General features: G+C 31.6%; 1 protein-coding gene across 2 annotated transcripts; it reads left to right on the top strand.

The window, feature by feature from the left end:
- Nucleotides 1-3166: 3166 nt before the first annotated feature.
- Nucleotides 3167-4075, top strand: LOC111503160 (small ribosomal subunit protein eS19). 2 transcript variants are annotated; one of them, XM_023157388.2, is made up of 3 exons: nucleotides 3167-3288; nucleotides 3495-3568; nucleotides 3649-4075. In XM_023157388.2, the coding sequence occupies exons 2-3, from the start codon at nucleotides 3498-3500 to the stop codon at nucleotides 4037-4039; spliced, it is 462 nt and encodes a 153-aa protein (XP_023013156.1). In that variant the 5' UTR covers nucleotides 3167-3288; nucleotides 3495-3497; the 3' UTR covers nucleotides 4040-4075. The 2 variants fall into 2 exon arrangements, with proteins under 2 accessions (XP_023013156.1, XP_023013157.1); XM_023157389.2 differs by having other exon boundaries at nucleotides 3239-3337.
- Nucleotides 4076-13033: the final 8958 nt, after the last annotated feature.

The following is a 13033-nucleotide window of genomic DNA, read 5'->3' as shown; positions in this document are numbered from 1 at the left end:
GCTGAAGATTTCGGCATATGCAATGCATTCTGAAATTTTGGGCATGAAGCGTGTGGCAGCGAAGTTCTTTCCAAAACTGCTTAATTTTGACTAAAAAACCGTCGCATGAGCATCGCTCAAGAGATGTTGAATGACGTCAACGGCGATCCAGATTTGCTTGAAAAGGTCATAACTAGTGGTGACAAATCATGGTATATGGTTATGACATCAAAACCAAAGTTCAATCGGTTAAATGGAAGAGCTCAGGAAAACGTCCGGTATTGTGAAAAAACAATGCATGGCTTTTGCATCACAATAATGCACCTGCTTACTCATCATATAAATATATTTTCCGAAAACCGAAAATTCACATTATTTTCTAACAGTCCTCGTACGTTATTCGATACTGCTCATTCCAACAACTGATATGTTGCTGATTTTTTCTGATTTTACAGACACTGAGCAAAAAATTCTGTGAAGACCCATTATTGGCAAGACCCAGTCAAAAATTGGTAAATCTATATGAATTCCAAGCCACTTTGAAATCTCAAGAAACGAATTGGCAAATTAAACTGCAAAAATGAATATAGTTTAAAAAAATAAAAAACGCGCTTTTAAAGAACATCGAACTAGAGTTAAAAATATTTTTTTTAAGTAAGCTTAAAACAATAACGAATGAAAAATACTAGTATTATTGTGAGAAAAGCGACGGGCCGTTGATATACAAAAAATATGGCACAAAGCGCCCACGATTTTTTCACAATAATACTAGTATTTTTTGTTCGTTATTGTTTAAAGCTTATTTTAAAAAAAATGGATTTGAACTTTTTTAGTTCGATGTTCTTTAAAAGCGTGTTTTTCAGTTTTTTAAACTATATTTATTTTTAATTTTTTTAGTTTCGTAGTCTTTTTAAACTATATTTATTTTATCTAAACTTTGGAATCAATCAGCCGTATATTGTTTAGAAAAATGACCATTGATATTTTCCGATTTCGGAGTGGAAGCCTGAAAATCAGCTACCAAGCCCAAGAAGGCAGCAGGCGCGCAAAGGAGGGTTACAAATAAGGCAGCAGGCGCGCGTGTTATAAAAAATACTTTTTTCTAATAAAGAAATACATGTAAAGTGAGGTCGAATTATTTCAAGGGGGTTACGTACAGCGCCATCTGCCCGCGAATAGATCAACCAATAATGCCGATAATTCTGTCAAATACAGATCACGATATGATATGAAAAGGAGCGTTACAAACAAACAAACTGACAAACACATATACATGCATACAGGTGAAGCTAATAAAAGCTTGTTAATGAAATGTGTCCAAACAGGCACAACTAAGTCTTGTCTGATACTAGGATATCAAAATGCATTTGAAAAATATGTTCTTTCAAATGTGGCAAAATGATTGGTTAGATCAGACTCGAAATTATAAAATGTTAATCCTTCGCTGGAACAGGGTTTCGTTCACCTCTCAAACAAGAAAAGATAAGATATTATACGATTGAAGAAGATTGGTTATTTGAGTACTAATCTCACGAATATGTGCATGCTCGCAGAGGAAAAGACAGTCAAAATGGGTCCACTGCAGGTTAACTGTTTAACTGTCAAGCACATTAAGATCGACTGCTTTCAACATTCCGAGATAAGAAATAGAGTTGGAATCCCTGAAAGACATTGAAATATGTTTAGGTTACCACAAAACAGAACAAAAGGCAATCATAAAAAGTTGGAGTTTATTATGCAAAATCCTAAATTCATTTTAAAGTGGTGCTGACTGAAAGCGGTTTTCTACTGCCCGTTAGTACCTTTAATTATTTATGTTGAACATTCTTGTTCGCTTTAAGTTTGACTCATTCATCCTTATGATATAAATAAAAATGAATCAATCTTCTTAACATTTTTCTACAAAATTACTCATTCTTGATAGGCCTGGGGTGGAAGAGCTTGTACAACGTTAGGTATGGAAAGGGTGAAATAATTGTCTGCAATAAATTCGGGCAAATGTTGTGAGATCCGACGTATATTCCATGTAGGATTCTCTTCAATTTGAAAAAAAAACTATCCTAACAAGTAGTCGAATTGGGTCATTTTTCGAATGAGATTTTAATGTTATTCTTAAATCTATCGTCTACGACTATTTCATACAGAAAAATACATCGACTGATGATGATCATCCGGATTGTTATTGTCGAATACGAGTTTCAACTTGAGAAGTTTAGTTACCAAATTTTAGGGAAAACTATCTTTACTTTATTAGCGGAAGAATTGCGTAGTGAATATAAAATTTAATTTTTCAAGATACATATTCTGACTGAAAAGATAAATATAAAAAAAAATTTGTTTTCCCAAAATCTTTATTAACTAATTATTACAAAAGTGTGAATGAGTAGTGAACATTGATTTTTTCAAAATGTTTATTTCTAGTATCATTATTGATGATTGAAACAATGGTAATCGATTATTTTCTTATCAGTCACAAGATAGCCATGGGTGACGCTAGCGTTCAGAAAAATTTATTCGAGTTGACTTTATTAAATGATGCGACCCCATGGTTGCCAACTGCGGTGAAATAATGACATTTGACAATTTGACATTTTGTAATCCTACCTTTCTGAGTTCCTTCTGCATTTTCATTTTTGGAACATATTTTTCCATAGCTAATTCTTCATTCTGGAGCCCCAATTTTATAAAGGACGACTGGAAATCTCTTTTCGGCCATATTCTGGCAATCAGTTTCTCATTTACCAAAAAAGAAAATGCAGAAGGAACTTAGATAGATACGTTATTTATTTATTAGCAAATGTCAAATGTCATTATTTTACCGCAGTTGGCGGTAAAATCGACTTCAAATTGGTGACCATTTTCAATTACGAATATTTCAAAGAGAAAAGAGTTCAAAGATATATCCCTTACTGTTTGTTATAATTGATAAAGACATTAATTATTTGAAATAATAAAAAAATACATGCGTGTTCTCTACTGCATCCAAATATCACTGAAACACAACAAAACTGTTCGATGTGTTTTTCCAGGGTTTCAACTGAAAATATTATAATATTCACTTACTTAAACATTATTTTGAAACAACTGAAAATAAGTTAAATGCAAATATGAATATGCGAAAGCTACCCACCATATGCGATGTAAAACAGGAAACGGAACGTGACAACGATGACAGCACCAGCGGCATCAGCGATTGGATAAATGAACGTACCAAGTTCTTAGAATTCGAATTTCCCGCACTATCTGGCATATCATTCGGGTAAATGTTTCGTTTCCTTTTCCGCTTTGACGAGTGACAATAAAGCACAGGTTAGAAAAATTACTATTGAAAAAGTATTTTGTTCACTTGAATTTTAAGGTATTTCTCGTTAAAAATTATCATAACATTTACCTATTTGCCCAGCAAATATGTATTTTATTTACAGTAGACGTAATTTACAGATTTGAATTCATAAAATTGTTTTACTAGGTTGTGTTAATGCACATGGCATAATTGACACTACTCTATTTTTCAGAAAATGCCGTCTGTTACTTTGAAGGACGTTGACCAACACAAATTCGTAAAGGCTTTCGCCTATTTCCTGAAAAAGTAAGTATTACTTATGTTGCAACGTATATAGAAGTTGAAGTTTTGAAGCAATTCGTTTTCATTCAATGTTTCTGTTTTAGAACTGGTAAACTACGTGTACCAGAATGGGTGGATCTTGTAAAAACCTCAAGAGCTAAGGAATTGGCTCCCTATGATCCCGATTGGTACTACATCAGATGTTCTGCCATTGCTAGGCATATCTACATTCGCTCACCCGTCGGTGTAGGTTCAGTCACGAAAATCTTTGGAACCCGCAAACGTAACGGAACCAAACCTTCCCACTTCTGCAGGTCCGCCGGAAGTATCGCTCGCAAGGCCCTGCAAAGCTTGGAAGCTCTCAAGTTGATTGAAAAATCATCTGATGGTGGTAGGAAACTTACCCAACAAGGTAGGAGAGATCTAGATCGTATCGCAGCCCAAGTGAAAGCTAAGGAGCGAAAGGCTCTTAAAGCATCAGTTATTGCTTTGTAAATGGTTTAGAAGTTATTAAAAATAATGTATAATTGATTTTATTTTTTAATACCACCTCCAATCAATTTTTTATACCTCCTAGTATGTTGCATATATTCTATTTTAAATTCTCAGTGCTGTGAAGTACAAAGTTGGTTTTGCAGATTTCAAACATATATTCATAAATATATTGAATAGAACTGGCCGATACTTGATGAAAATCAATATTAAAAACTAATTGATACAGATTATTGTATGATTTTCACTATAAATGGTTTTACAAGAACTCCTACACGTGTTTCGCTATACAATAGCTTCCTCAATGCTTGAGCTCGCAGCTTTTGTAAAACCCTTTACAGCGAAAATCATACAATAAGTTGTATTAATCAGTTTTTTTATTCATAAATATATTAATCATGAAGTTGTGAAATACATTTAGGTACTTCCAGTGAAAAGACTACAGAAAAAAATTCAGTGTAGGAATTCCTCTAATTTACTTCATAATGAATTAATATTAGTGCACATTAAGTTTGTTAAAAGGTATTGAATACGAAAATATATATTTTTTAAATTACAAACAATTGAATGAGAAAACACAAGTAGCAAAATATGGGCAAAAAGTCAAATGAGAAATTATCCATGTTCAATATAAAAATATTTAGATGATTTTTCCTATATGAAATGTAATTCTGTATTTTAAATTTTTCAAATACTTTTTCAATTGATTTACTAGTTTGAGAGCAGTGTTAGATTATTTTATTTTTTTCAGGAATTGTATTATATGTTGTCGTGGTGTGTACACCACGACGACACTGTAACAATCAATTCTGCCAGCCGATTGTAGTTGAATCTGTTTGACCGGCGTAAGGAGGATTGTTTATTTTACCTAATAGATGCAAATGTGCGTGGCGATCATGCATCTATCATTGTTTCGGATGCTTTTTTTGTTGGATGGATATAGCATAAACTGTATCCAACAAACAAAGATTGATGCATGATCACCACACAAATTTACGCTTGCCAATCAGATTTAACTGCAATCGGAATTTAATAGAATTGGTATAACTTATTGAATTGTTACCAATGATTGTAGGATTGGTACAACTGTTCAACAATCTTTTAAAAATATTCATATATGAAGATTTTTGGAAATTCAGAGTTATCAATTCTCTGAAAACCAATTATTGTGTTTATCATCATGAATTTTGTCAAAGTTATCCAAAGAGTATATAATTGCATCAGCAAATAAATCAACTGATCCATTCACAGGTAAATTAGTTATGTGATGTACTGCGTATAATGTTTGTGGTACCCCAAAATTTATTTTTCTTATGGAACTTTTATGATTTTTTATGCAAACATATTGTTGTCTACCACTAATATAATTTACAAACCAATCAAGGATATTCCCTCTTATGCCAAAATTGTTTAGTCCTGAGATGAATATACCATGATGTATAGTATCAAATGCTTCACTCGAAAAGGCAACATTTTTTATCGTCAATTTCAGTTTGAATTATGTTTGACATAGTAAAGTTTATAAATGAAAATATGTTCTTTTAAGTTTTATTGAAAATTTTTGTGTTTAGGTTAACTGTAGTTGTTTGTTAAGATACAAAATAGTTCTATTTCTAGTTGAATATTCATGGATGCCAAGAGTAAAAAACTGAGTTACGCTTATTTTGATAGTGTAGCATACAATCAAAAACTAGAGACATTGTGGTATTTGCAAATTTTTCATCAGAGAAAATCCAAAGTATTCAAATTGGCGAAACTAAGAGTTATCTACTGAATCAACAATTGGTGCACTACAGAGGCGGAGTTTGTACCAATATTCTCCCACATGATACATAAACAGTTTATGCCACATAGCAACTTTGAAGACCACATTATAAGTTACGCTAACGTCCTGAATTATGGAAAAAGATACTGAAATAGTGCACTGTGGCCTTAAAAACCTAACGACTGTATCCTCAGTCTCTCTTTTGTGGGCTAAAAATCTGTTCAGGTAATTTTAGGCTTAGTTTCTGAGTGTTATTTCTAATCTGAATATTTTCAGAGAGGATTTATTCTGGTTTTTAGGTAGCATTATGCTATTTTTCAGCAATCAACTGAATTTTCAATTTAGTGATATGTATCATGACACTACCTACATCTATTTTTTTATATATTGAAAGTACATTCTTGGAAATAAATAATCATAGAATTATAGTTATAATATTTATTGTTCAAGTTTTAACGTTGACTTTACATTTCTTGTGCAATTATACTTAATTTGACTAGAAAACAAAATAAAAATACTTTCCCTAGGTGGGGACATAGATAATATGGTCATATTAAAAAATACGTTCTTCTTTCTTTATGCACGAACTGCAATAAGCATGTACAAAATTTCATCCTATAGCCTCGTCACAACTATTGCAAACAAGTGTTACAATTTTGAAGAAATTTTTGATATGACCACATTTTGAGCATTATTCCTACATTCACCAGGTATACCTGAATTTCATACAAAGGACATATTTGATTTGAAAATTTGCTTAAAAACAATCAGTATACAAAAGATATATAGAAAGACTTTGTAAAAAAGAGAAAAGCATCAATATTGGATTTGGATTATTGATAATTGTCAGGACCCTCTATGGCGTTTTATTGCCAACTTTTTTAATGATTAAGATTGGCACTATATTGTACTAACTTAATTTGAAAGTTCTATTTCATATAGAAATTTTAAAGTAGTATTCCTATATTTTTTTGGGATTTTGACTTATTTTCTCTATTAGGGAAACTAAAGGGACGTGAGTCTAAAAACATGTCATTCTATAATGTTTTTGGATTTGAAATCTCTCTCTCATAATGAGAAATATCTTGGGAAATAACATGTTTGACAGATAAATAGGAATAACTACAATTTTTTTACAGTTGATGTTGAACTTTGCATACTTGAAGATTTTTCAAAATTATTTCATCTCTGTGAGCAAAACATGCATGTTCCTTTCTTCACCGATTAACTCAGTGATGTAATAGGTATACAATCTAACTTTTTTTTCAACGGCTTTTAATTGATGGATTTCATCATACCGTTCTTTTTGCCATCTCTGTAAATTGATGAATTCCACCAATTACATTGTAACCAATGCCAATGAATCTCCAGTAATAGTGGAGGAAATTAAGTTTATACAAATGAATTTTCAGAAGTATTTTAACAGTGTTCATTATTTCATATATGAATCAAAATATTGAGAATTTGTTAGTATTCATGGCATATTAATGTCAGAAAACTTATTGAGGATCATAACATTCTGTCATTTGTCAACTCCAGTCACTGTTCCTTTTTTTTCATCAAAAATAATCTTTATAGGATTCATCATGAACTAATTAATGACGTCATTTGACATGCCTAACGATTAATCAGTGAAATTATTCTGATGAAAAAAGATGGTTCCTAGCTTTGTCCCTACATTTTCAGTACTTTAACCTAACTGTTTTAATTGAAAAAAATACATTTGACACGAAATGTTCACAAAAATTACTTTTTTTTAAATTCTGTCAATGTCCACCTTTTTGTATGGTGTGAGCAAATTTCTAAAACCTTTATCTTTCAAACTGAAAATGTTGCTTAAAAATTCACGATAAATATAAAGCTCACAATAGAAATATCACCAATTGAACTTGTTTAGAATTAGAAAATTAAAATAAAAGTTTTTTCGTCTCACGTCGAAAATATTTCTCATCTCAAGAACGGCGGGAAAAATCATTTTATTTGATCTATTTCACGCACATATTCTATAAAAAAAGATTTTTACGAATTATAAAGAGTTTGAAATTTAGAAAATAATCCTCATATTTTCTATCACTATAAAGGAATGTAAAAATAACCTGCTTTATCATTAAGAAACCTAGATGAAATTATTTTGAAAAAGGTTTCAAATAAGCAAGTTTTTTCTCATTCTACTTCTAAATCTAATACATATCTATTTATCAACAATGTGATAAATTTACTTTGTATAGGAAGACATCTCTAGGTGAATAAAGCAAAACACAGCAATTATATTGACGAACATTCAGTTCCCACCCATTTATATAAAACAAGATCACATTGTGAAAAGGGACTGACCTTCATAAATGATGAAGTATGTTCTATTGAAACTTGCAACATTTTACATAATATTTTTTGTAAAAGGTAAGGTTTCAACCTCTTGACTGAATTATAGAGCAGGGTGGGGGTATGTTGATCATCAATAGCATATAATAATACAAATGGACTCAATTGGTTCAAAATATATTGAAGAATTTGGAGTTTCGAAAATAATTAGTCATTTATATTGAGAAGAATTATCACATCAGATATATTCAGTCAATCTTTCATATAAGGCAAGGGAGAGAATTCGAAAACACGTTAGTGATAATATAGCAGGAAATATTCAATGGGCAAAGATGAATTCGGCTTTCCTTATTACCAGCAATTATTCAAGCTTAATTTAAATTAGTATTTTTATAGTTGACTTAGATCACTACTATCACATAAAACTGAAAAAATTAATGTTATAAATTAAAATGAATTAATACGCAGAAGGTGTGAAATTCAACTTCATGTATGGGGATTTCAAGCAATAATTCTCTTAGGCAAAGTTGAACATTTTCGAACTTCAAGGTTAAAAAATAAGAATCACAAGTATTTTTTTTTCCTTTATCAGAAGTAAAGGATGAAACTCAAATAGTTGTGGAAAAAATATCTGACGAGTTGAATATAAATCTTACTTAAGCAGTCCTTTACAAAAAACTGTACTAACTGCTTGGCTGAGTATGGAAAATACAATTGAATATTCCACAAAATTGATATTCATGAGAAAATACACTACAGAGTAAATATATATTATTGAGAACAATATCAAAATAATTTTTCAGAAAAAACTCGCATTTTTCATCAACTCTACTAGTAGTAGTTGTTCTTTTGATATCATTTGCGGGTGTTTATTCATTCAGACTTACATGTATATATTTATGCAATCAATCAATTATGATATTCAATCAATCTACAAGATCGACATTATTTTCTATTTATTTGACTCGCGGCATAGAACTAAGCTGTTTCTACATGTGTATGCCTCTAAAATCTGACCCCAGTATGGCAAAACATGAGAGAAGATACTATAAAAACCGTTGGAGAAACAAGTGTGCATCTGAGGTATGGTATAGCTTTCTGGGGTTATGTAGCCAGCAGCTGATGCAATCAGTGTTTGTTCTACAAAAAAGGGCGATAAGATATATATGTAGAGCCAAGCGTATGGACCACTGTAGACCACTCTTCATAAATAGTAGAATACTAACAATCTACTGCATCTTCATTCGAGAAACAGTATGTCTAATTCAAATGAGAAAAAATATTTTTCCTTCCGAAACAATATATAACACCGGCGAAATGCCAATATACCTCTACCAAAGCCAACTTCAACATTAAAAAAAAAATCCATACTATTTGATAGTTGGAAGATATTCAATAATATACCGTTTGAAATGAAAAGTATAAGTATAGAGTCAAAAACATTCCGAAAACGTGTGAAGTTTTACACTCACGAAAGCATATTATATCTTGGAAGAATATCTTGAAGACAGATTTTGAGTACCTGAACCCTTGAGGTCGAACCAACTGATTTATTTATTTTATTTTATCTATACATGTAAATCAATTTTTAACTTCTTTGTAGAATCTTATATCCTGTCTACATGTATGGTTAGAATATATTCCATTGTCACATGAATTGGCTGTTTTTATTTATTCAAGCTTTGTTAATAAGAATTTTTTTCTTTGACAATAAAGTACATTTTTGATTGATTGATTGATCCTTCAGTCTGTCAACCCGCAGACGAACTACCACGTTTCATTATGGAAACACCTGTTTCATGAACAGTATAATCTAATGTTTATCAAACACGGGATGGTTGCTGGAATACCTAAAAAAGGATGCATACATGGAAGATATCAAAACTAGTATTTCTAGTATGAAAGGTGTTTTAATCAAATCGTTCGCAGAAGTTATCAAGGAATTATGGTCAGAAGATTCATCTGATAGAGTAATTAACACAGTCTACTTCAAAAATCAGATTCAAAAATTTGCCCCTCGATACATGGGTTCTGCCCATCAAGACGCCCACGAATTCCTTCGATATCTTTTAGAAGGTTTACATGAGGACCTCAACAAAATTACTGAGAAACCTGAAACGATCTTAACTGAGATTGACGAAAAATTGAGCGATAACGGAAAAGCACAAGAGTCCTGGCAGAGATATTTGAATATGAACAACTCCAAGATTGTAGACTATTTCGTTGGTTAATTAAAATCCACTATGAAGTGCACACACTGTGGACACTCATCGGTAACCTTTGATCCTTTCTGGGATTTGTCCCTTCCCATACCACAAAGATCTGGCCAAGTGAGTTTGTCACATTGCTTGGATTCTTTCACAAGAGAGGAAACTCTGGATGGAGATGAAAAACCAATGTGTTCGAGGTGCAAGCAAAGGAGAAAGTATACGAAGTCCTTGTCAATCTATAAGTTTCCCCGTATTTTAGTAATTCATTTGAAAAGATTCTCTCCGACGGAAAGGTTCAGAGGCAAATTGAAAGTTTCCATTGACTTTTCTTCAGATGGATTAGATATGAGCAGTTATGCAGCAGACAATGTAGCTCCTTGTCGTTATAATCTATATGCACTTTCAAATCACAGTGGGACTACTTACAACGGACATTACACAGCATTTTGCAGACACCCATATAATGGCACGTGGCATGAATACAACGATTCACACGTGTTCCCAATTTCGCCAAAATCACTTGTGAGCAATGAGGCATATGTCCTCTTTTATGAACAGGAGGGAACGAAGCAGCACCTTTGATGTGATTTTTTTTTCTTTCCTTTTTTTTATAATCTTAGTTCTTTGAATTGATTTGTATTTCATGATTGTTCCAAATTTCATTATAAAAACCTCACAGTATTAAAAAAAAACTCAAGGTAAGACTTTGAAAGCCCAATACAATTTGACACCATATTGAAGCACCAGTAGTCCACTTTCCTGAGTTTGTTGAGAGGAAAATCCGGTTTTCCATTCACAATTCCCTCGCTCAGCAAGCTTCAGAAATAAAAAACAAAGTCATTTGAAAGAGAAAAATAGGCTCAATGTTGTGTCTGGCATTCATAGTCCTTGTTGAAGATTAGGAATCGTAATGAGTTTCATATTTTGGGGATTGTGTCAAAATATAGATTCATAATTCTTCCATAGTAACTAGAGATGCGCTAGCATCTATTTCCAATCATCATCATGAAATGAATTTTTCTCATCTTAGAAAAAACATTTCGGCGCCAAGTTTGAAAGTAAGATAACATATTATTTTTCCCATCCAATAGGATTTATAAGTTAGTACAAAAAACTGAGGTAAGCTAGCTATAAGACTGAACTTACAGAATAGCTGATTTAGAATAAGATTACTGTCAACATGGTATTAACAAAACGCAGCAAACCTATGTTACTATTAAATACATAGATAGTTGATGGCTTTCGTATCTTGCAGTTTTAGAGATCCCCATACATAGAATTAAATTCACTCGCTCACAGTTGAAATCAAAAAGCATTTCAATGTTCCTAATATAAACTGAAATAAACTCTTCAAAAATAAAAAGGTTGATATGGAACCAATGAATAGTTATATTTTTGAAGATAAAAATCATAAAATAAAAATAGATCACTATTCTATAATACCAATTAATATCTGGAATGTTTTCTATAGGACAGTAATGACATGATTAAGAATAAAGTTATTTCACTACAATTACAAGAAGTCTTGTCTTTTTTAATTTTTTAGTGCCTTGTTATTTAGACATGAGTTTACCAAAAGGACAAGGAAGATGAGATGTGATCATTGATAAATTATTATATATTTGCAAATTCAACTACTTGCATTTCATTTCTACGAAGGTAATCCGAAAAGTTTCAGCTCTAACACCAACTTTATTTAACCTTACACATTTTCCGAGAATACTTTCCAGTTTTCTGCCTGGGACTCCATTTGTTCACAATTAAATATATTGTTTTTTATTGTTCAATCCCGTCATTAAATTCAAAGATCGGTTTTCGGTCTAATTTGCACTTGTTATGCATACAAAATATCTGACTCGTTTTATTTAAAAAAAAATTGTAAGTGGCAGGCCTGAGGGTTGAGAAAATAAAATATAATTTTATATTATAAAAAAAATGCAGCAATAAATGGTAATAATACTAGGCAACATAAAGCTGATCTCAATGTTTCGAATTATGAATTTGATGAGAAAAAAACTTTCACATAAAGAAACTTTCAAACTGTTTAACTTCAGAAAAATATATTGTTTATAAAGAAACAGTGAGAATCACAATATACTTATTTTTTATAATTCGTTGATTTCATCATTATTTTAATCGATAATATTTATTTTTTTCACTGTTTTGAAGTTTTGAATGACTTCTGCAAATTCAAATTATTTTACCATTCATTAAATTTACATGAAAAGGTTCATGACTAATACAAATGTAGTTTGACTATTCATGCTGTGGTAAATTATTGTCATTTATAATGAACTAGCATACTTTGCATGAGAAAAAAAAATTGGCTTCGAAATGGAAAATTATCAACCGACACAGGCTCGTTCTTGAACTACCCCAAATGCTCACCATGAATGCTGACCTTAAACCAGGAATTTGACATTCAAGAAAAGGATGGGATGAGAAACTAGATGCAGATGTGGCGCAAAAATGGTTGGATGGATTGAAAAACAAAAAAATTGAATTCTAAGATGTAACGATTTGAATTCTCAATATGCTTTCCCAAACTGCACAACATGCTTACCTCAAATGTTGGCAGAAAACCATTAACGTAAAGTTTGAATGAAACATTGTCGACCAGCCTTTAGTCAGACTTATGTTCGGGTAAAAAGAAAATGGAGTTACAGTTACTCATATTTTACTTTCACTTAAATGAAACCA

The sequence above is a fragment of the Leptinotarsa decemlineata genome, unplaced genomic scaffold (assembly GCF_025532065.1).
Source record: "Leptinotarsa decemlineata unplaced genomic scaffold, Ldec_3_MD MMD2_tig00026336_RagTag_RagTag, whole genome shotgun sequence".
Taxonomy (NCBI): Eukaryota; Metazoa; Arthropoda; class Insecta; order Coleoptera; family Chrysomelidae; genus Leptinotarsa; species Leptinotarsa decemlineata.
The sequence above is the reverse complement of the archived record's forward strand: the minus strand, read 5'-3'. Positions and strand labels throughout refer to the sequence as shown.